Below are 24,745 nucleotides of genomic sequence, written 5' to 3' on the forward strand. Positions count from 1 at the left end.
GAAAATTGAAGTATTAGACATCTAGACACGTTCCTAGACTGTGCACCTGTAACCAAACCAATGCACAATAGATGCATATAAATGACTTTCTCACAAAGCTTTAAACAGTGTAATCTATGTGTTAGGCTATTGCCATAATCTCCGAACGTCTCTAGACATCTACTAGGTATATATTGAGCTCAAAAATGTGCTGGGAACATTGAGGAAGTTTCTCATTCCAACCAAAAAAAGGGAAAAAAAGACATTAATGAATCCCAGGACAATATGACCATGAAATCGATTGCTTAATCCAGTATGATCCTGGAGGGGAGAGCTACTTGTTTGCTGCACCTAGATTTGAATTTTCCTTCAGTTATTCACTTCCATATTGTTCCATAACGTCTTTAATGTATTGCTTTTGAGATCATATGTGGCTGCTCTTGGTTTTTGTAGGTGCCAGGTTTGGGTTCATACTAGATGAAGAGTTAAAGTTGGCTGCTGGTTGTGATGATGTGAGAGCTGCCATTGCGGATAAAATTAGCAGAGAACGTATTGGTCATGAAGTATGTTCATTCTCTTGCATGCCATTGATATGAGTGGTTGCTTTTTATAATGTTATGATTTTGTAAACATAAAGTAAGTGACAAGAACCTTAAATTGATTATTTTCTGTCCTTTTTTTTTATATTTATTTAATGCAGATTGATCTTATGATCTCTGGCAATGAGCCGGTTAAAGCAATGACATACATCTGTGATTTGCTATTATTTTTGGTTGTCTTCAGTCTTCCTCCTATTTTTCAGCCTGCCATATCTGAAGAATGTGATAGGTTTGTGATTTTTAGGTTTAATTTATTTGTCATGGATATCAATTGACTCAAACCCATTTTATATTGTCATTATGTGTCATTTCCAAATTCCAGCTTTCCATGTTTGTCATTATTCCTTCCTCACCAAAAAAATCTTAAAAAAATAAAAATAAAAAACTAATATATTTAGTAAAAAGTTCTACATAGTCATTTGTAATGTTAACATTTAAACATTCAAATGGTAATTCCTCAATATTCATTGCAACAATAGATGTATTTAACTTTCAACATTTCATGTATGCTTTTGACAACAAGTGTGTAGCTTTTCATGTAGGATTATTTTACCCCTATCTCCCTTTTATAATCAATTTCTAACCTTAAAATACACTTGAAAGAATTGATATAATAATTCTTTTAAGACAAAATTTTTAGAATTTGATTTTTCTTAGATACTATGAAAAATGTTCAATGGTGTATGTATTGTTGTATCATGCAATTTCATATTGTATCCCGTGTTATACACACACACACACACACACACACATATATACCTATTTCATAAGATTGATGCAAACTGACAATAATTATTGATTTTTGTAAGAAATGTATTGATTTCTTTAACTTCTCTATTAGGCTCTGCATTGGTTACATCGATGCTGGATGGAACCTAATACAATTAATTGGATCCTCTACTTTCAATGTGAGTGATATATATATATATATATATGCATCATTTTATGTTTTGGTCATTGTTATTTTCTTGTTGATTCGTTAGTATATATAAATATCGTGTTGAACTTCTTGATATTGGATAAGGTGCTAATCAAATTGTATACTTCCTGTGTACTTTGTGGCGTCTTATTTTTTAATGAATTTGGTTTTTATTTATCAAAAAAAAAAAAAAAAAAAAAAGGAAAGGAGATAGATGAGGTGGTCCTTATTTTTTCTGTGCTAAATTTTCATGTTATCATCATATGTGAACTTGAGCTACCCAACTGTAGGACTAACTACAAGCTATCAAGAATAGAGCATCTCCTGAAAAAAACAAAAATAAAAAAGAGTCTAGTCCTCGTAAATTCCTTAAAATGATTATAAGAATCTTTAACTGCGATTCTTATTTCCAATATTTTCAGAACCAGACCGGTTATCGAATCGGAAAAATTATAGGTTCATGGTTTACTGGTCGGACCGACGGTTGAACCGGTGATGTAATAAATATATGATTTATATATTATATAAAATTAAAAATAATATAAAAAGTTAAAAATATAAAAAATTACAAATTTTAATAATGTTTGATTTTTATATTTGATATATTAAATTAAATGATAAAGTTTAATATTTTAAATTTTATTAAATAGAAATATGTAATATTTAAGAATGAAGATATATTTAAGATGAAAAAATTTATAATATTTAATTTTATTTTTTTGTCTTTGTATTTTATTGTTTTAAAATTATTCTATTAATTAATTTATATTATTTTTTATAATTATTATTATAATAATAAACAGGAATTTAAATATTTACATTTCTTTAAAGATTTTATATGATAAAAATTTGAAATAAAAACATTAATCTTAGATTCTTATTATATATATATTTTTAACATCATTTAATAAATATGGTGCAATGCTCAATGGTTCAAAGGCTTCAAACTTTGAGATCCGTCCAGCCCTCAAAGAAGTAATGTTTTGCCTCTATTTAGTCCTAGTCCCAGTCCCACATCGGAAGCACATGACTTCTATGTGCTCTAAGTGCCCTATAAATACCTTCAACATCCAAGCCAAACATGCCAACAAATTGGGCCTAAAAACATGGCCCAAAGTTAAGTTTTATAAGCTTGTCATTGGATTGGGCCTAGTGGCTTGGACCAAATTTAATTAGTTTCAGTTTTGAAAGTTTTGGGCTTGGAAATGGGCCTGATGGATAATGGGCCTCTTATTAGTTAACAAATTTTTGTAACAATTATGGTCTGATCGGTTTCTAAAAAACTGGACGGTTTGTCCGGTTCGGTGGTTCAACTGTCGGTTTGACCACAAAATGGTTTATTTAGATGGAACGAACCGAAAAGTTCACTGGTCAACGGTTCGACCGGCCAGTTTGATCCGGTTTTTAAAACAGTGCTTATTTCCATCTTCCTACAGTGGGTTTTCATCTAATTCTTGATGTTCTTGCTGGACTCAATTTTCTTTTCCTTAAGATAAATTTTAATTGAAGAAAAACAGGTGGTTAACCCTATGTATACCAGGAATATACAAAAGACTTCAAATAAAAAGACTTATCTACCACAAGGGAACCGCAACAAATAGAATCTAGAAAAATCATAACAGGGTGGAATTAAGAGGATAAAAGCTTTACAACCATTCATCAAAGGAAATAGAAAGAGCTTAAGAGTCTAAAAGAGCATTACATCTGGCTCTTTCCCAAATGAATAAAAAATTACAAATATGGGCCAGGCCTACTTTTTAAGGAGTCAATTGTGGCTTCAACTTCACTTCTACCTCCATAAACAGACATGACTTGTATGATATTTCTACATTTTCTGTACGCTTCATTTAAGCATGACCTTCTATTCCATAATTTTTTTATGGTTCCAACTTTTTCATCTTACTCCTGTCCTTGATTAAGCTTTTGAGCAAAGAAAAGGAAAGACTATTGTGTCATTTAATTGACTCTTTTCACAAGCCTTGCAATTTAATGAGGGCAACTCACCTTCATTAACCTTTCCTTGAATTCTCCATATTTCTATGCACTCATGATAAAGCAGGCCATTCCAGAGAAAAAACATGAAAGACCCATCTAGTTATTATATAATTCAACACTCACAATCTCACAAGTTATTTTACTTTTTGTGCCACCCAATCTATTCTTTATGGAAAGTGAATGTCAGGATTCTGTCTTCCCCATTCTTTATGGGTCTCTTGAGGATAGCTAGTAAAACCCCTACCTTGATCGATGAACTTGAACATGCTTATGGAACTTGTCATAATTTCCAATATAATCTGAATTTTCCTTTTTTTTTTCTTCATTTTTACACTATTTAAGTTTAAATAAATTTTATAGTGTTATCTGTCCTCACACATCATATATTAGAGCATCTATTCTAGTATCTCCACTACATGAATTTCCCTCTTCCTCAACTTTGACACTGATAATTTGAGGTCCCCCAAAAGGTCCTGTGATGGGCAGAGGTAGCTTATTGTTATTTTAATTTGTAATTGAGAACATACAGTTTTGTCTTGATAGGGCAGAGCCCCAATAGCCTCTAAATCTCTTCTGAGCTTTCTGTGCTCAAATTATAGAGTTGACAGGAATGTTTTCTTTTAATATGGAATAATCAATTTCATTGACCTTGCCCAGTCTATTCACATTAGTAACCCAGGATCAAGCGCTGCAAATCCAATCTGACAAATCTTCCTTAGTTGTCCCAGGCCCAGTCTTCTTTGCACCTTGAGACACTTTTGGTCCATTATGGAGAGATACTGTTTCCCTAATTTTTACCCAGTTCTTCTTATGTATGTTCATTCCATGTGAATTTTAGGATGAACAAAGAAGGCTCTATTTGTATGCGGCTTTGTTTCTTCCATTCAGAAAGACACTGTACGAGGGTGGCAAAGCTAGAAAGGTAACATCTATACCATTGCTATTGTTGTGCGCACGCCTTTTAACTGTATACTTGAATCACAGGCTTCTGTTTTGGGCTTATGCTTTACTGCACCTATGGTAAGTGAACCAGTACAAACCCCATCATCAAAAGGGATTGTAAAAATTTAGAACTATAAGTTCAATTATCATTGTTAGGCATGATGCTCTGGATGCCTTTGAAAAGTATAAAAAGTTAAGCAATATCTGAGAAAAGTATGAGAGATAAGAAAACTAAGGTACTGTTCCAACCTTGTCATGTTGAATTACTTTCTTGCAACTGCAGTTGCTGGAGTGAAGGGAGATAAAGTATGTCTTCAACTTGTTGAAGACTATTATGTCGGCTGCAAACTAGTATAGAGACAATAAATCTCTTTAGTCACTTGTTTTTCATGCTTAATTAATCATACATTCTGAAATAAGTTGTTTAACATTTTTGGAATGTCGAGTTACGAATTTATTCCTTGTTGGGACTTCATTTTTTGGGTTTCTGGGTGAAAGAGAGGAGAAAGCTTGGAGCTGTGCTACCTTATTGATTGACTGTTATATTAGAATGCCAAAAAGTCACATTGTCTTTGTGGCTTATGCTACTGGGTTTTATAATCTCTTGTAATTAGGATTTGACTTTTGTTTGATGCCTTTTGACTTCTTTGCAAACACCATGGTTGTTGATTTCCAATCCCTAGGGGAACCAATAATTCCACTTCAGTACGAGTCCTTGATGGGATCTTAGGATTAATGTAATTTGAAGAACTTGCAGGAATCAGAAGCTAATGTCTTCTATATGTTGGGCAGATGACCAACATTATAGTGCCCCTTGGTAGGGGGTGTCTGTTCTAGATTCATTACCTTGGCCAGGTTTGGTAGTTTAGAAAACTGGAAATACTGTTTCTTGATGTTAGCCAAGAGGAAACATTATAGTGGTATCTTTAGCGGCCAATTTTATATTTCTTGATCTCCTGCTTACTGATTTTTGATGTTTCATGAGTCCCTTCCCCATGTTATTGTTACGTTAAATGTCTTGTCTCTCTTGCCTTGCATTGAAAGAGAAAGGGAGACTATTCCTAATTTCCTGGATGGGATAGGGTGTGGGTTGGGATTATACATGTGTTTTGGTTTAGTTTCAAAGTGGGCAAGGTTTGAGTAGGAGTGGGGAGGGGGGAGGAGAAAGATTCATTACCTTTTCAAAGAGATGGGGAGAAAGAAAGACTCCACCCACAATTTCATGGATGTATGGGGGTTTAGGGAGGAATAAAGGAAGAGAAGGCTGAGAGAGGTGGATGAGAGTGCTTACTAAGAGAAGTATGGGCTAGATTATAGTCTTTCCTAATTTTTCTGAGATTTAAGTCTAGGTCGGTATAGGGGACCCAAAGTTTCTATTTTTACAAGTTTCTCATAATCTGTTGTGATACGATATAATTTTTGGAAGTTCAGACTTGATTCAGTTCTTAACAAATTTTGCTTAGACTAGGGATCAGTTAGTAGATGTTCTCATTTAATGGATTATTATGACATTAGGTTGAGAAAGAGTGTGGAAATTAGGTTGAGAGAGAGCATTACCAATCATATGTAACATGCTAAGTAACATTTGACCTAATTGCATGTGTCTTTTTTTTAGTAGGTAATTTTTTTATTTTTATCCCTACTGCGATTTGAACCTGGAAACTCCTGCATCCCCCCACCTTAAAAAAAAAAAAAGGAAAGAAAAACCTGAAGAATTTCTGAATTCCTTTATTGATATTTTTAGGTACACACCATACACATATATATACACAAATGACCGAATAAGAAAATATCAATCTAGCTTGATTCTCTCCTAAAATTAGGAAACTGAATCATCCTAAATGATCTCTCCTTTTTTATTCCTAAAATACTTTCCTAAATTAAAAACCCTAACTTTGAATGCCAAATTTCAACACTCCCCCTCAAGCTAGAGAATATATATCATATAATCCCAGCTTGCAAGTTAAGTCTTCAAAGTTAGGCCTAGGTAAAGCTTTGGTGAGGATGTCTGCGGTTTGGTGCTTGGTAGGAACATAGTTCAATCTAACCGTCTCACTAGTCACCTTCTCTGTGATGAAGTGTCTGTCAATCTCAACGTGCTTGGTCCTGTCATGATGCACGGGGTTCTTTGCTATGCTTATAGCTGCCTGATTATCACACATCATCAGAATTGGAGATGAACTCGTTTGCCCCAGTTCACTAAGAACCCTTTTTATCCAAATCCCTTCACAGATTCCCTGTGCAAGAGCTCTGTACTCAGCTTCTGCACTACTTCTGGCTACAACTGATTGCTTCTTACTCCTCCAGGTAACAAAATTTCCCCAGACAAAAGAACAATATCCAGAAGTGGACCGCCTGTCAATGATGTTTCCTGCCCAATCCGCATCTGAGTATACTTCAGTGTCACGGTTCTTTGTCTTTCTGAAGAATAGACCTTTCCCTGGTGTCATTTTTAAATATCTAAGAATCCTGTAGACTGCTTCCATGTGTTCCTCAGTGGGGCTGTGCATGAATTGACTTATAGCACTCACTGCAAAGCCAATATTTGGCCGAGTGTGTGAGAGATAAATCAAGCGCCCGACGAGCCGCTGATATCTCCCCCTGTCTACCGGTGTACTTTCTTTCTCGATACCAAGTTTCTTCTGACTATCCATAGGAGTATCAATTGGTTTGCATCCAAGCATACCGGTCTCCTTAAGAAGATCGAGTATGTATTTTCTTTGAGAGACTACAATTCCCTTCCTTGATCTAGCCACTTCCATACCAAGGAAATATTTCACATTTCCAAGGTCTTTAACTTCAAACTCCTCTGACAAATACTTCTTCAAATTCTATAATTCCTCCATATCATTCCCAGATAGAATAATATCATCAACATAGACTATCAATATGGCCATTTTCCCGGCATGAGACTTCTTGACAAATAGAGTATGATCAGCCTGACCTTGTTTGTAGCCCAGCTTCAGGACTGCTTTTGTGAATCTATCAAACCAGGCTCGGGGAGATTGTTTAAGGCCGTACAAGGATTTTTGGAGTTTGCAAACCTGATTCTTTGCCATACTTCCTTCAAAACCAGGTGGTATTTCCATGTAGACTTCCTCTTCTAGGTCACCATTTAGAAACGCATTTTTTATGTCCAGTTGTTGCAAGCACCAATCTTGATTGACAGCCAATGAGAGAAGAATCCTGATAGTGTTCAGTTTTGCAACAGGAGCAAAAGTCTCCTGATAGTCTATCCCATAGGATTGTGTAAACCCTCTGGCTACCAAACGAGCCTTGAATCTCTCGACTGATCCATCTGCTTTGTATTTTATGGTGAAAATCCACTTGCACCCCACGGGCCTCTTCCCAATCGGCAAATCTGTGATAGTCCACGTCCCATTCTTCTCAAGTGCATCAATCTCATCTTGTACTGCCTTCTTCCATTCTGAAATTTTTAATGCCTCTTGTATTGTGTTGGGAACCTGAGTATCATCAAGAAAAGTAGCAAATGCTCTGTAAGATGGTGATAGCCCTTCATATGTAACATAATTCCCAATTGGATGATCTGTACATCTCTTAACACCCTTCCTCAATGCAATCGGCAGAGTAGAATCATCAATGCTGGAAATTAACACCTCTCCAGCCCTATCCTCACCTATGTTCTCTTCAGGAAGACTTGAATTGGAGTCAATATATTGGCCACATGTTGACTGTGATCCGTGCTCTAATTCCTGTCTTTTCCTCCTCCTGATGTAAACTTGTAAGTTCTCATTAGCAAGTTGTGGGGCTATAGGTTGAATAGGCATGGGAGACTGGATGGTCACAGGAGAAGGAACATTTGTGTGCTGGGCTGGTTGGACTGATGACGATATGGGTGTGGACAACTCAGTGGGCGCGAATTGGAAAGGATTTGGTGACTCTGAGTGAAAAGAAGGTACACCCTCAAGAAGAGACTCCCAAACTTGATGTTCATTCATGCTCTCCCCCTGAACATGAGATTTGGGATAGAAGAAGACATGTTCAAAGAAAGAGACGTCCATGGTGGTGTAAAATCTTTTGTTGGTTGGAGAATAGCATTTGTACCCTTTTTGGGTTGGAGAATACCCTAGGAAAATGCACTTATTGGCTCGAGGAGCAAATTTGCTACGATTTTGAGGATACACATGAACGAATGCCATGCAACCAAATACTTTGAGTGGCAAATCAGAAGAGGCTGCACGGGTGTGAGGAAATTGTTTTAAGAAAAGTTGACGTGGGGATTGAAAGGTAAGCACTCTGGATGGCATACGGTTAATCAAATAAGTAGCTGTGAGAATAGCTTCCCCCCAGAAATAGTTTGGAACATTAGAGGAAAAAATAAGGCACCGGGCAACCTCCAAGAGATGTCTATTCTTGCGTTCAGCCACCCCATTTTGTTGTGGGGTGTCAACGCAAGAACTTATGTGGATAATGCCGTGATTTTGAAGATAAGTACTGAGACTACTAGTAAAGTATTCCTTTGCATTATCTGACTTGAGGACTTGAATTTTGGAATTGAATTGATTTTGAACCATAAGATGAAAGGTTTTAAAAATGTGCCCGACCTCTGACTTTTCTTTCATAAGGAAAACCCATGTTACCCGTGTATGATCATCAACGAATGTCACAAACCATCGAGTGCCAGAAATATTTTTTATCCGGGAGGGACCCCACACATCACTATGTACTAGAGAGAAAACAGTCGAAGGTTTGTATGGGATTTGAGGATAGACTGTTCGAGTATGCTTTGCAAACTGACAAATTTCACAGTGATAAGATGCTGGATTTTTATTGATAAATAATTTGGGAAACAATTTTGCAAGGTAAACAAAGCTAGGATGACCAAGGCGATAGTCTAACATTATAATCTCACTATCTTTATTGACCTTAGAATTTGACACAGAATTGAAAGACTCTAACATACTCTGAGACTGTACGCAACTTGCTTGAGAGACTTGGTTTGAGAATTGGCCACATGAGAGGAGGTAGAGCCCGGAACACAGTTCAGCACTGCCAATCATCTTCCCCGATTTCAAGTCCTGAAAAACACACAAGTTTGGATAAAATTTAGTAACACATTGGAGATCACGGGCCAATTTGCTAATGGACAAAAGATTACAATCCAAGTTTGGAACATGGAGGACAGAGTCAAGATATAAGTCTTTAGTAAGTTTTATAGAACCTGTCCCGGCAATTTTTGACTTTGAACCATCAGCAATATGGACGGATGAATGACCATTACTTGGCTTGTAATTTTGAAGAATGGCAGCATCTCCTGTCATGTGATCAGAAGCACCTGTGTCCACTATCCACGACTTCATTCCTCCTCGATTAGCAGTGAAGGCTACACCGGTAGTACTGTCACTGCCAACTTGGCTTAATAGTTTCTGTAGCATCTCCATCTGCTCTTTGTTGAATGGACTCGGCTCGGGAACAGATGTGCTCTCAGAGTTGGCAGCCACGTGTGCTCTACCATCTCTGTCAGACCGTGGCTTTGGTTTCCAATCAGCCGGTTTGCCATGAAGCTTCCAGCAAGTCTCCTTATAATGGCCTGGTTTCTTACAATAATCACACCAAGGCCTATCCCGTTTCTGACGATCTCCACCACTACTATTAAATGACCGAGTAGCAAGGGCAGAGGCATCCAATGTTGGGGCAGGTTGCTCTTTGGATCCCATCATCACTTTCTTTCTACTTTCTTCACGCCTAACCTCTGAAAAAGCCTCCCTGAGACTTGGCAGGGGTTTAATGTCCATGATTCGGCCTTCAACATCATCCAATTCCCTGTTTAGTCCTAGGAAAAACTTGAACAGTCTCTTTTGTTCCACAATTTTCCTGTATGTTGCTGCATCATCAGGACATTTCCATGAGTGAGTCTCGAATGAGTCAAGGTGCTGCCAGTACCTTGTGAGTGTGTTGTAATACTGAGTAACTGTCTGCTCTCCTTGGTGGAAGTCATGTAGGGCTGATTCAACCTGAAAAAGTTCTGAAATATTTTCAGAACTTGAGTAAGTTTCTTTGGCTACATCCCATATGTCCTTTGCAGTCCTAAACAACAAGAAATTTTCACCTATGTCATTGTTCATGGAATTGATAAGTCATGACATGATCATGCTGTTTTCAATCTTCCACTTCCTGAAACCCGGTTCTGTAGTTTCTGGCATGGCTGCTTCTCCAGTGAGGTACTCATCCTTTCCTTTACCGCAAATGAACAGCAACACAGATTGTGACCACTGTAAATAGTTATGATCATTTAATTTGTGTCCTGTGATGAGAATAGGAGAGGAATCACTGCCACCAAGGTTTGGAACTTCAGATCTGCCTCCTAATTCTGGTGACGTGACGCTGGATACTTGTGATGATGCCATTCCGTATTTTGTCATGGACTGGAAAGGTAGAAGAACACTTCCCAAGGCACGTGCAGGGATTGGAGTTGAGGAAAAATAGCCGGAGGACGTCGGAAAAACTGATCGGAGGGCTCGCGGAGGCAAAAGGACCCCAAAAGAGGCACGTGCAGGGCTTGGATGGCAGAAACAGGTACGTAGGGTGGCTGGTCGGCGTTAGGCGAGCTTGGAGTAGGAAGCGCGTCGCCAGAAAGTGGCTCACGCGCCCTCACGCGCCGGCGTGTGAGATGCAGTCGCCGGCCGGAAAAACGCGCGTGGGCGGCGCGTGGATGGTTTTCTGGCTCCGGTGTTTTGGGAAAAGTTGTAGATCTCCTCCAGACGCTCCTTGCAGTGTGGAAAAAAACCGTCGCCGGAAAGTTCGCCGGAAAGTTCTCCGGCGGTGAATGTTTTCTGACGACGATTCGACCGACCGGAAAGCGTTTTCTCCCTTGGCTCTGAGAACAGAGACTGATGACCAGAATGAGAGATGGTCAGATTGAGAGATGACCAGAGGGATTTGACCGGAATGAATGATGGCCTGAATAAGAGGTGGCCAGAAGGGATTAGGGTTTCAGAAAACTGGCTCTGATATCATGAAGAATTTCTGAATTCCTTTATTGATATTTTTAGGTACACACCATACACATATATATACACAAATGACTGAATAAGAAAATATCAATCTAGCTTGATTCTCTCCTAAAATTAGGAAACTGAATCATCCTAAATGATCTCTCCTTTTTTATTCCTAAAATACTTTCCTAAATTAAAAACCCTAACTTTGAATGCCAAATTTCAACAAAACCCATTGCCACTTTAGTTAGGCCTCAAGGGTTGCCCCTCACTCCCTGCAGTTACTTGCATGAAAGACCCCTGGAAAGGATATTCTCACCTGAACACGAAATGGCCACATCTAGCTGATGTGTGTGGCTACAGAAGCCCACATGTTAGCTGTGGGTGAGGGAAGTTTCACTTAAGGGACTCCCCTCATGCGTGATCAACATATGCTACTTTGGTGCTGCCTAAACTTGTACCAGGGTTTGACAGATTTGTATGAACTAGACGCACCTTGGCTATATTCTTAGGCATCAAGTTGGGATGATTCAAGGGTCCTGGCATGGGACCAAAAGCTTCTTGATGTGGGCATAATTGCCATTTGTAGCATGTGTTGAGCATGCTCTAGCCCAATGAGAATACAAGGGCACCTACATATAACAGAAAAAAAGGAGTTTGAAGGCACAATAGGAATCACACTGATTCTCTTAGCACTCTTATGAGATTCTAACCTGTGGGGTCTGCTACTGATTTCCCGCCTCCAATTTTATCCTTTCCCCTCTCAAGTTGAGAGAACTCGCCATCAACTTGGTTAACCTCATCTGCCTAAGAACCACCATGCATGTTTTGGTGACTCTACTGTGATCGAATCATGTGTCCTAGTTGGAAATGTCACATAAACAATGAAACAGAATGATGTTCAATGTCTTGCAATTTTGTTTGCTCTAGTGTCTTTTTGCAAACCTAGGGCCAAATCTGGGATACTTTCCTAAGCTTACAACAATTTTAATAGGGTTGTTTGACAAGTACTCCCACACCTTCCATGGTCCTAGTCCTACTGTGAAGTAGGCAGGTCTAACCCATTCAGGCTCCCTTCTGGCGCCTGCACCACTCAAAGGCTATCTTGCCATTCCAAGGTAAGAGTCCAATTTAAGAAGAGCTAGACAGATCCACACGACCATTTCCCCTGGAGCTTGGCCTTGTATATAACCGCTTTTGTTTTCTTCAAGAAGTAATTAAGATTGCACCGAGCACATATTTATCTTTTTTAGCACACAGGATATATTTCATAAGGTACCAACTTCCTACAGGAGTTTCTCTGAGTTTCTTGCAGACTGTGCATATATATATGTGTGTGTGTATGTGTGGTACTTGACTCTTGACCCTAATCCTAGGGTTGATTGGGTCATAGCATGCTTACACTCTTCCATAAAAAAAAAGTTCAATATTATGTGCTTGTCGACTTATATTACTCAAAGTTAAGGAAGCTGGAGTCAATGTTGAAAACATGGTTACGCATATCTACCACTTGTGTGGATGGTTGACTGCATGTTGCAACTGAATTCCCAAGGATATTGTACTAGGCCTCTGTGTAACTGAGAGGCTATCTTAGCAAAGTTACACCTCGAAAATTTCCCTATAGCTTTGTTTGATTTTATGAGGCTATTGTTGATGACCCTTGCTACATTAAGCCTGCAGGGGCATAGGTCCGTTCTAGTAGCTGTCACGGAGGGACCTTGGAAATCATGTGAAGTATAAACATGCTTCAAGAGACTAGGGAGTATAAGTTATTGTCCCTTCCCCTAGTGAATTGGATGAACTATGAAATGGCTAATATACTAGATCAGAGGGACCTGGTTGTGAGCATGATATTGCCAGCTGTACCCCTAGGGTCAATCACAGAAGAAAAGATGCACACAAGTACTATTGCTTCCATCAGATGGTCAAACATCCAACCAAGTGTTATTGATCAATGTGAACTCTCTTGAAGGAAGACCAAGAATGGCCAGTTGAACATGATGAATAGAAGTGGATCAATAAGGACCCTAACCATGGTAAAATATTTCAGTAATTACTTTCTGGATGGCTTCAGAGCTTAGGCATCGTAAAGGGACATTTAGTGGTGACTTGTCCCTAATTTACGAAGATTTCTCCGCTTGGGGGTGTTAGTTGGAAGCTGACCTGTTACCTTAACTTCATACTGTTTAGAGCACTGGTTGTTGAGACCTCTAAGGCTAATGGACACTTGCGCATTGATCCCGATGCATGGGTGAAAATTGAACCAAGATGGGTAGGAGTGAGAGTACTATGGCTTTTTGGCAAAGATGCTGGGGCCTGGTTAAAGAGGAGGTGTTGGAGTTATTCAAAGAGTTCTATGAGCAAGGGGCCTTCATCAAGAGCATTAACAATACGTTTCTGGTTTTGATTCCCAAGAAGGGGGGGGGGGGGGGGGGGGGGGGGGCGCAGAGGATCTTGTGGATTTCAGGCCAATCAGTCTCTTGGGGGGGCTGTACAAACTCTTGGCCAAGGTATTAGCCAATAGACTCAAAAAAGTGATAGGGAGAGTGGTATCAACTGATCAGAATGCTTTTGTAATGGGGAGGCAGATCCTTGATGCCTCCTTAATTGCAAATGAAGTAATTGATGCATGGCAAAAAAGGGGAGAGAGAGGTCTCATCTGTAAGCTGGACATAGAGAAAGTCTACGACAGTTTAAATTGGCAATTTTTGATGAAAGTCATGAGAAAGATGGGGTTCGGTCCAAAGTGGATGGGTTGGATGTGGAGTTGCATCTCCACAGCCAAGTGTTCGGTGTTGGTGAATGGAGTGTCGGTTGGGTTCTTTCCAAGTTCTAAGGGGTTGAGGCAAGGAGACCCCCTCTCCCCTTACCTTTTTGTGATGGGAATGGAGGTGTTGAGCAATCTTATTAGGAGGGCTGTTGAAGGGGGGTTTTTGTCGGGATGCAGGATCCGAGGAGGAGGAAGGCAGCCTGTGCATGTTTCCCATCTGCTTTTTGCGGATGATACTATAGTTTTTTGTGAAACCAGGAAGGAGTTTCTAACTTATTTGAGTTGGATTCTCTTTTGGTTTGAAGCCGCCTCAGGGTTAAGGATAAATCTGGATAAAAGTGAAATAATCCCAGTTGGAGAGGTGGAAGAGGTGGAGGAGATGGCAGCGGAATTGGGCTGCAAGGTGGGCTCTTTGCCTTCTGTGTATCTGGGGCTGCCATTGGGGGCTCCTAACAAGAGTGCTGCCGTGTGGGATGGGGTGGAAGAGAAGATGAGAAGAAGACTTGCGCATTGGAAGCGTCAATATATTTCCAAAGGTGGGAGACTTATTCTTATTAAGAGCACAATGGCTAGTATACCATTGTATCAAATGTCTCTCTTCCGTATGCCCAAGTCGGTTGCGAGAAGGCTAGAAAAAGTGCAAAGGGATTTTCTTTGGGGAGGAGGAAACTTGGAAAGGAAAGTGCACCTTGTTAATTGGGAGGTTGTGTGTACGGAGAAGGAAAAGGGGGGGCTTGGCCTAAGGAAGCTAATCCCGCTAAATAAAGCTTTGTTGGGAAAATGGATTTGGAGGTTCGCTTGTGAAAAGGAAAATCTGTGGAAACAAGTGCTTTTGGCGAAATACGGGCAAGAGGGACTTGGTTGGATGACCAAAAAGGCTAATGGGACGTTTGGAGTAGGGGTTTGGAAGGAAATTATGAAGGAAAAAGATTGGTGTTGGGAAAATATGGCGTTTAATATGGGGAATGGTTCCAAAATCAGTTTTTGGAATGATCTTTGGTGCGGTTGTACAGTGCTGTCCCAAAGGTTTCCTCACCTTTTTGGGATGGCTGCAAATAGGAATGGCACAGTAGAAGAAATGTGGGATCAGAATGTGGGCCAAGGAGATTGGGATTTAAGATTTGTGAGGGGTTTTAATGATTGGGAGCTGGAGATGGTAGGTAATATGCTTCATACCTTGAGGGGGTACAATCCTACTTTAGAAGAGGATGCTGTTTTTTGGAAAGGGGGGAGAAACGGACAGTTTAAAGTAAAAGAAGCCTACAACTTGGTGGTAAATACCGTGGCTAATAATTTTCCGAAGAACAATATTTGGGTGGATAAAGTCCCAACAAAAATTCTGTTTTTTGCTTGGGAAGCTACTTGGGGCAAGGTGCTTACGCTTGATAGGCTTCAGAAAAGAGGGTGGCACCTCCCTAATCGGTGCTTCTTGTGTGGCTGCGAAGAGGAAACTGTAAATCACATCCTCATACATTGTATAGTGGCAAAAGTCCTATGGGATATGATATGTGCTTTGGTTGGTATTCAGTGGGTCTTTCCAGAAACTGTAAAGGAGGTCTTATTAAGCTGGAGGGGCCCTTTTGTAGGGAATAAAAGGAAAAAGATATGGAAGTCTATACCGTTGTACATTTTTTGGACCCTTTGGAAGGAAAGAATAGGCTTGCTTTTAGGGGAGGGATGATAGATATTCAGAAACTTAAAAATTCTTTTGTCTGTAATTTATGGTGTTGGGCGAGAATGTATAGTGGAGAGAGGTCGCTGTCTCTTATAGGCTTGTTGGAGTGGATAGCCTCCACTTAAGGGCTGGTGGGTTTTTTGTTGTCTTTTTGGTGGTGAGGCTTAGCTAATTTGTATGCCCCCTGTATACGTGTGGCTTTTTGGCCTCTTATCAATATATTCTGTGCTTACTTATCAAAAAAAAAAAAAAAAAAAATTCTTTGGCTGGCAACCTTAAAAAGTTTGATGGTAGAGCGACATTCGTCAAGATTACTGTAGCATCACTATGGATTCTTATTTGTTGCATTAAGGGCTTAAAGCAGGATGACCTTGTCCTGTATGCTAGGTGATGACAAACTAGAGGGGGAGGGGGAATGTTTTGACAAGGATCTACTACTAGTAGGACCTTTGCTTAATACATCAAAGCGCCTTTGGTGCTCTAAGGTATTGGTGGTGTTTTTTTATTTATTTTTTATACTTTTTGTTGAAAGCAATTTACTTTTAAATTTCAGATGGTTTATTTTTTTACTTTTTCTTTTTTTAAAAAAACTTATTACTTATTTCTTAAATTTTTTCTTTTTGCTAATTTTTACTTTTAAGTACTTGTTTTTTCTTTACTTTTTAATACTTAATAGAAATGAAATATTTAAAAAAAAACAAAAACTTAATGCTTAACTCTACTAAATACTATTTAGTTTAAGTTCTAGTTAGAATTAAGTTAAAAAAAAAAAAAAAAAAAAAACACTACCTAAGTCAAAGCTCCTTTGCTTTATACATTAAAGCTCTAGGAAATGTTGTGGGAAGTTCAGAAAGAGGGAATAATTGTCTGTAGTCTCACACAATTATGCACCAAAGGTGCTGTTAGGCATATTGCTTGACTACTTGATGGGGTAAATTCCCTTGATGATGGTCTTGAATTTAGGGACTTATAGAAGAATGGGCTTTAACTTAATGATTGCTGGAAGATTGGAGACACAAAAGGTGACAATCATGTGTGTTTCTTCAAAAGCCCCTATTTGGAGCAAAAGCCAGGACATTAGTGCTTTCAGAGCAGTAGCACTAGGTGTTTTACTTAGAGGAAGAGTCCAATTTGGGCCACAAAGTGCACTTGGTCTCATTTCAATGTACTGAAAAAGCATCATAGCAGGCTGCCTTTTTCCCACTATCATCTGCCAAAGACAAGTTGCCACAGTGGAATCTACTGGACATATTATCAACAATTAGCAACACTGGAACAATGTGTTGGGTAATTGATGTTATCACTGAACAAGGCATCAGATGGAATCAGAACTTTTGGGGTAGTATGGAATCTCCCCAAACAAAAAGATTTATGAAAATTTGAGAATTTTCCTAAGTGAAACTAAATTTGGTTACGTTGGTTGTACCATGCACTGAGGAGCAGCTGGCCAAGGCACTCCAATCATTTTCATGTGTTTGGCAAGGAGGCAAGACTCAGCCATGTTTCCTCTAATTGGAGAGGCCTTGAGGACCCTGAAGGATAGCTGACATGAAAGGGAAGCTTCCAGCCAAAACTCATAGAAGTGCCCAATTTCGCTATTATTAAATTGGTTGCAATGAAATTTTTTTCCTCCTTTTACTTTCCTGAGTCAACCTAACAAGATGCCCTATCCAGTGGCAATAAGAAACATCTAGCATTTGCTTAGCTTGTGATCTTGGTGTCTTCCAAATTTATGGCACTCTTGGATTGCTGATATTTTTACCAAGGTGTGTCTTCGAACAAATATTATTATTCTTCACCGAGAGTGAAATTGTTTCAGACATTTGGTATTGGGCTGTGGACCTCAATATTTTTTTCCCTGGCTTTGGTTGATGGTTTTTTTCTCAATTATTATTATTTTTTGGTAATTTGTGGACATTTATTGTTGTCCTGGATTTCTATGTTTTGTCCTAATGCTGATGTCCTAAATTACTTGAATCATCCCGTTTAAAAATAAACTTGAGCTACATGTGTTGTAACAGATTCCCGTTGTCAACCACATCATTCGGAACTCTCTTAAGCTAAGAGCTAGTGATGCTGACACGGTTAGTTTTGATCTATTAATCTTTTTCAAATTCCTAATTTTTATATGTTTGTAAATATTCTAGATTTTGAAGTTAAATGCTAAGTATATCTTGAAACTGCTGTATGTTATCGAATTATTGGTTAAAATATCTGCTGCATTGTAGGTTGTAAGCATACACTGTGCAGTGGAGAAATTCATTTCCTTGATTCCCTTCATTGAATCCACTGAAAGCATTCAAATTTCTGAAGCTGAATGGGGAATTGAAATTCTTGATCTTCCTGTTACTTCAAAATTGCGAATATTGACAGGTACAATCATGAACTTAAAGGGCTAAGCTTGGTGTTATAAAAATTGCATTAAATATGAAACAGTTTCTAGATAAAAAAAAGGGCTTCTACTAGAGAAGCAATGTTGTTCTTACTTCTTCTTAAGGTTTCTTTTCTCTTTTTCTTTTTCCTTTTTAACCAAAGGCTCTTTTACTGCAATTATCCAAATACATCTAGAAACTTTTATTGTACTTAAAAAAAGGTTTTGGCTTCCAAGAAGCCATTCCAAACAGCACCTAAATATAATGACTAATGAATAAACCTTGCTTGTTGCATCTGACTTGCTTGTTACAATTCTAACTTAGAAGTCTCTTACATGGCATAAAAAGGGATCACAATATGATTTGGAACTCAAGTTGGTGTTCAACAAGTATTGGAGCTGTCTGTCTCTGGAATAGCATCAATAATAATGTTCTCACATTTAGATTTCAATTATTAAGAATTTTGTGATGATATTTGTTAGGCAACATAAGTTTATGAAGTTAATATACCATGGAATAGCAAGAGAAGTGCGATTCAGACATGACTTTGATAGTTACAGTTGAAACTCATAATGCCAAGATGTCTGCACTTGAGATGGCTTCAATATTTTTATTTCCTAAAATATTGAACATGGACTTGGCTGGTACTTCTTTGAACATAGCAGACTTTAGAATGGGAAGTTTGAAACTTTTATTTATGCTCCAGTGTAATTTGTACGAGATGTTAATATTGTTATTATCTAGCATGTAAGATAGCTTTTCAAGAAGATGCTTACTAGCAATTTTTTTTGTTTCAAGTTTTTTTATTAAGCCTTAATGTCGTCTTAGTAACCATTAGTGACAAAGCAATCTTGTGAAAATGGAAGTGTTTATGTGGTCCTTGGTGAACCAAATTGGAAAATGAATCTTTCTTTTCTATAGCGTTTTACATAGTATTCCACCATTGGACTTTTGTAGGTACCTTATTCTACTACTACATTCACATTGTTGAATAATTTGATGAAGATTTAACTTGTGTGGTTATCCTATTGCTAACTATTAATTCTTATCTATCCAGGGTTGCTTCTGCGGGAAATCAAAGGTTTTTGGCGAGTTGCCTTGATGGTGTCCACATTATTATACCCAAATGATATTAATCATACTCAGGATATTTCGAAGAATAACTTTCAGTTGGATAAGAGAAGAAAGGTTTTTGAAATGGTTGAGAATGCCATTGTCGGACTAGGTATGAGTGGTTACCCTTCTTTTCTATTTTCAAGTTCTCTGATGACCAAGAATTTTATTATTGTACCTTTTGATTGCATCATGATGACTCACAAGTTGAATCCTGTCTGGGTAACATGCTATTTCTGTGGCTTGCTTGCTTGATGAAGTCCTGTGGCCTGACAAACATAGCAATGCCTTCTTGTGATTTTAGACTCCAGATCTCCTCTTTCTATCTTTGATATTCTTAAAGTGGAAAAGTGGTTAATTGTTTATTTCTCATGCTTTTTAACCCAACCATTTCCCACTCATTTCTAACCACTTTAATGAAGCCACTTTTGAACTTAAAGATGTGTTTTTAAAACTTCCTTGGCTCAATATACATGAAATGTGAGAGAAAAAAGTTTGGTGAGTCACTCTGAAAGTTTTAAAGTGGTGTTTGGTAGCATGCAATAAGATGACCTAGACCGAAGTTCATGCGGGTTTTATCTCGTGACAATTTGTCATATAGTGGTTTTGGATAGAACCAACGATATTGAAAAATCTCAAACTCTCTGTGAAGAATGATAACTATTTTTATGATAATGCTTGTATGATCCCCAGAAAAGCGACTTAGATAAGAGGATAATAAGTTCTGTTTTTTGACTTGCAGGTCTAGAGGAAGTTTGGGAACTGAAACCCTTGGTTAACGGGAAGGATATCATGAATGTTTTGCAGCTTAAATCTGGAGGGCCGCTCGTGAGGGATTGGGTAAGGAACTCTTCTTCTGTACCCTACAGAAACGATTCATAACTAAAACCACTAACATATGTTTCTCTCAACAGCAACAAAAACTGATTCAGTGGCAGCTTGCACATCCCTCGGGGACTGCTGAGGAATGCCTTGATTGGATGAGGCAAAAGCGGCCAAAGCGCGAGTAACTTGTCAACTGCTTTCACCTTTTTGTGGAACCCTAATCTCATATGAGGCAAAGGACTGTTTCTGAAGTCTCTACCTTTTCTTGGAGGGTCTTGAAGCTGGGCTACGAATTGAAACCCCAGCAGCATGGCATCCCTGCCAAAGTGGATTGTACATATTCACATTTTTGCAGCATTATAACTTAGTCGTCATTTCATTAGCCATTTTGTTAGTGTGTCATTTCTTAATCATAATCAACTTTGTAGTAACAATTTATTTATTGTGTAATTTGGAATTCCAAGTATATATATTAAATGAAAGCTCCTTGAGGAGATTAATTGTAGTTGACACTCCCTGGTAGAGATGGCTTAATTGTTTTACTTGTTCTAAGAGCCGCCTATTTCCACACCTTTTCATTTCCTAAAAGGCAAAAAGAAAAGTCTTATATTTAATTTAAACAAAATTTGTTGAAAATATTTATTTTTTATCTTTTGAGTAAAAATATATCTATCTATGAGATTAATTTAAGCCCTATTGGATAACTGTTTTTATTTTTATTTATTTTATTTTTTTTATTTTTAATGTTTGATGATAAAAAACTGTTAGAACAAAAATTAAGATGTTTTAAAAAAATATCTTTTAGGCTATATTTGGTAATTTTTCTTTAGAATAATCTTTTATTTTTTAGAAAAAAAATAAAAAAAAATATGTTTGGTAATTATAAATTGTTTTTATTTTTATTTTTTGTGTTTTTAGAGAACATCTTTTAGTTGATTTATATTGTTTTCATTTTATTTATTTATTTTATGGTTGTTTTAGAAAATAATTATATAAGCATGTCGAATGATTAAAAATGAAGTATGACATATAAAAATTATTTTTAAAATATATTTAAAACTAGATTAAAAACATTTTAAGTTCCTAATAAGATTTTTGTTCCACAAAATATTATAAAACAATTTTTAAAAACTATTCTCATAAAATAATTACTAAATAGAGCCACAATTATTATTGTTTCTTATGATTGTTTTAAAAAATAATTATACAAACATGTAGATTGATTAAAAATAAAATACTATACATAAAAATCAAATATTAAAAATGAGAAAATAAATGATATGCTTAATTAAGAAAAACACCCAAAAGGGGGGGTTAATTGAGTTTTTTTAAAAACTTTTCCAACACAACAATTTCAAGCACAATATAAACAAAAAAAATAAAGAGATAGAGTTAGAGAATTCAAACTCGGGTTTTATAGTGGTTCGACACTTCCTTGCCTACGTCTACTCTCCTCAATCTCCTAATCGAGTGAGGGTTCCACTAACTTGAAACTTCAACCAAACTTCCAATCTTCTTACACTTGGATTCCAGCTCCAATGGGCTCTTACACAATCTCTTCAAGATTCAAACCTCTTGAAGGCTTTAACACTCAGTTTTTACAAGAATGAATCCCTCAACCTAGCTCAAAGATAACTCAAATACAAAACAAAGCTACTCACTAGGGTGCACTAAAGGATATGCAAGTGATGATTTAATGCACTAAGAAAGAAATGAGAGCTTTTAGGCCAAGAACAGGTAGGTAGAAAATTGATTGCAAGTGGTCTCTATCTCATAAATGAAGTGGAACTCTCAATTTATAGGTTTCTAAGCTCGGGAGCCAAAAATAGCAAAAAGTAGCCTCGACCGGTTCACTAGCCATTGGAGCATTTAATGCTTTGGTAGGTTACCGTTGCCTCGACCGGGCCTCAACCGGGAAGGGGTGAACCTCAACCGGGAAGAGGAAGCTATTGGATGAGAGAGAGTGTTTTTGACACTCCTCGACCGGACAAGGGCAACCGGTTGACTAGTTCCCCAACCGGTTGAGCCTGTTGGCTAAAGCCTCGACTGGTTCAACCTTTTAGCCCCGAAAACCTATCTTTTTCAATTTATTTCTTTTCTAACACTTAGGCAAGGTCTTTAGGTGAATTAATATCTCAATTTTAAAATGTTTTGCCTAAAGTACATTTGATAAAACTCGGGTTTTAATGAAATCGAAGTTTTAAAGGATAAACCGAGTTTTCTAAGATGCATGAAACGATATGACAATCCTAAGTGCACCCATGCATTCATCATACATTTGTTTCCTATGATCAAAAGTCTTCCAAAAGTCTTGATCTTGTATCCATTTGGTCCTTTGATGAATTTTCGAATTTATACCTGAGATTCTTTACCATTCAACTCAATTAGTCACTTAACCATGGTTTGTTATCATCAAAACCCGATTAGGAGAACCCTTGGGCTAACAATCTCCCTTTTTTTTTATGATGACAAACCTCGATTATCTAGGAGAAAAAGAAATCTCCCCTTCAAACCAATCATGGATCAATCAATCCGAAATTTATGAATTTAAAACCGAGATAATGAGGACATGTGAATTTTCAATAGGAAACAAAAGTAAATCATGAAAATAGTATATTATATATAGTAAAGTCAAATGTACACGAAACAAAGCTAATCCAAACAGATGATATGATAATGACATGCATGTATAGGTCTCCTAGGTCCTAAATATCTCTCCCCTTTGGCAACATAAAAAAGAAACGAAGGGGGGTCTCGATGAAATCGAGGCCGAGGAAGTGGAAACACGGAGCGGAGGTAAGCCATCATCTCCTTATGCTAACTCTCCTAACGACTCTCAATGCTCTCAATACTCTGCTGGAGATGCTCAAATGTAGTCTGCTGTTGATCCATACACTCCTCTATACGCTCAAATCTCTGTTGGAAATGCTCAAACTGAGAAGTGAAGCTAGTCTGATATTGATCTATGCAATCCTTCATAGAGTAGAATCGAGTATCACTGACTACTGGAAGCTCCTCCATATGAGTGCCAAGTGAACAAATCTGAGCAGATAAATCCATCCAAGGAGCATTATCAGGAGTGTGAGGTGCTTGAGATGGTATCTCTGTGTGAGGAAGCTCGGTGAATGATGGCTGAGAGGATGATCCTACTGTGTAAGTCGGCTCAGACATCATAGGCTCAGAGAATGTGGCCTCAAACTGAATACCCTTTGATTGGGGTGGAGGAGGAATATCAAGCTCGGGCCCTCTCTGCTCAGAGTCTCTCTGAGGGTCTAACCCACCATTCATCTCTCAGATCTCGGCCCCCTCCTCTACTCCGGGATGCATCTATCCCTGTCCCCGGGCCTGTGCTGGTGGTTGCTCAGCTCTCCTAATCCAAGAGCCATCGGGGGCCTTCTCAAACTTCATCCGCCCTAAGGACTGCTCATCATAAGTGTCATAAATGGTAGGGGCCTCGAAGTCTGTCTCTCTACTCAAATCAACCCCGACATCCTTAAATACTCTAGTAAGGAAGCAGCCGTAGGGGAGTACTCGGGTCGTGCTCTCACAGCATGATATCACGTGCATCATCATCAGATACCCCACGTGAATCCGTCTCCCCGTCAGAATTGAGTCTATGAGAAATGCCTTAAGATATGAGACCTCATCTTGGTGTCCTCCTTGTGGCAATATGATGGAGCAGATCATGTGATGAAGGACTCGGCTGCTCACGGTCAGACTATGTGTCGATGGTTTGCCCATCCCTTAGGTATCTACAAGGCCGCACATCCTTTGAATAACCTTTCTAGGCTCGAATCCCGGCACAGTAGGCCACACCTTGGACTCATACACCCGGAGTCCAATTGAAGAGATGTCGAAAATGGGGAAAATGCTTTTCGGGCTCAGTTTGATCTCAACACCTCTAACGGTGGAAGTGATTGGTCCACCAAGTCCATAGGTCACTCGTGAATAGAATGCATGTACCAGAGTCGGGAAGATCGGCTCGAAAATCATCACTACTAGAAGCCATCCCATCCGTCCGAAAAGTCTCTCAAACCCGAAATACTGAAGTTGGGAGAAATTAATACTTCTCCCTGGAACGACTTTCCTCTGAGCAAATTTTTGCTTGTATCTCTGATACTCTTCGACGGAATTGAAGAGGGTTGTGTCATATCTCGCATTTCGGCGAGCCTCCATCTGATTAGGCTGAGATGGCTCAGCAGGGCGCCTTGAGCCCTAGAGGCTGCCGTCTCTCTCCTAAGGGCCATCAGAAAGGTAGAAATGAGGGAGGCGAAGCTGGTAGAGAGAGAATCACACACCTGAAAGCCCCAGGTGCACGGGAATGTCCTGAAGCTAACAGTGACGTGCGGACTGAGGAGAAACCATCCTAAATCGAAAGCCTTAGGTCCCAAATTCGAAGCCCTAGCCTCTGATCGTCCCAAAATCCACTCTAAGGCCTGCAATCGGTCCAAGATCTTGCCCAAACTGGTCATTGGAAGTGGAAATGTGAAAAACCTTGAATAAATGGAGGAGAATAGTGGAGAAAATGAAGCACAGGAGGCTCTTTAAATTCCCAGTCCTGACGAACCGATCGACCGGTCCATGATTCGGTCGACCGCTT

At 38.5% G+C, this 24,745-nt stretch overlaps 1 protein-coding gene across 2 annotated transcripts in view; it reads left to right on the forward strand.

The window, feature by feature from the left end:
• Positions 1 to 20,655, forward strand: part of LOC117907052 (tRNA nucleotidyltransferase cca2) — a 28,204-nt gene extending 7,549 nt beyond the window's left edge. Inside the window, exons 7-16 of one of the 2 annotated variants that reach the window (XM_034820407.1) lie at positions 433 to 542; positions 680 to 807; positions 1,420 to 1,486; positions 4,331 to 4,414; positions 4,477 to 4,512; positions 17,857 to 17,919; positions 18,064 to 18,208; positions 19,265 to 19,432; positions 20,063 to 20,160; positions 20,235 to 20,655. In XM_034820407.1, the coding sequence (XP_034676298.1) occupies positions 433 to 542; positions 680 to 807; positions 1,420 to 1,486; positions 4,331 to 4,414; positions 4,477 to 4,512; positions 17,857 to 17,919; positions 18,064 to 18,208; positions 19,265 to 19,432; positions 20,063 to 20,160; positions 20,235 to 20,330 (995 nt within the window). In that variant the 3' untranslated portion in view covers positions 20,331 to 20,655. The remainder of the gene's footprint in view (positions 1 to 432; positions 543 to 679; positions 808 to 1,419; positions 1,487 to 4,330; positions 4,415 to 4,476; positions 4,513 to 17,856; positions 17,920 to 18,063; positions 18,209 to 19,264; positions 19,433 to 20,062; positions 20,161 to 20,234) is intronic. The other variant, XM_034820409.1, reaches the window with a different exon arrangement.
• Positions 20,656 to 24,745: the final 4,090 nt, after the last annotated feature.

This window comes from Vitis riparia, chromosome 18, assembly GCF_004353265.1.
Source record: "Vitis riparia cultivar Riparia Gloire de Montpellier isolate 1030 chromosome 18, EGFV_Vit.rip_1.0, whole genome shotgun sequence".
Lineage (NCBI taxonomy): Eukaryota > Viridiplantae > Streptophyta > Magnoliopsida > Vitales > Vitaceae > Vitis > Vitis riparia.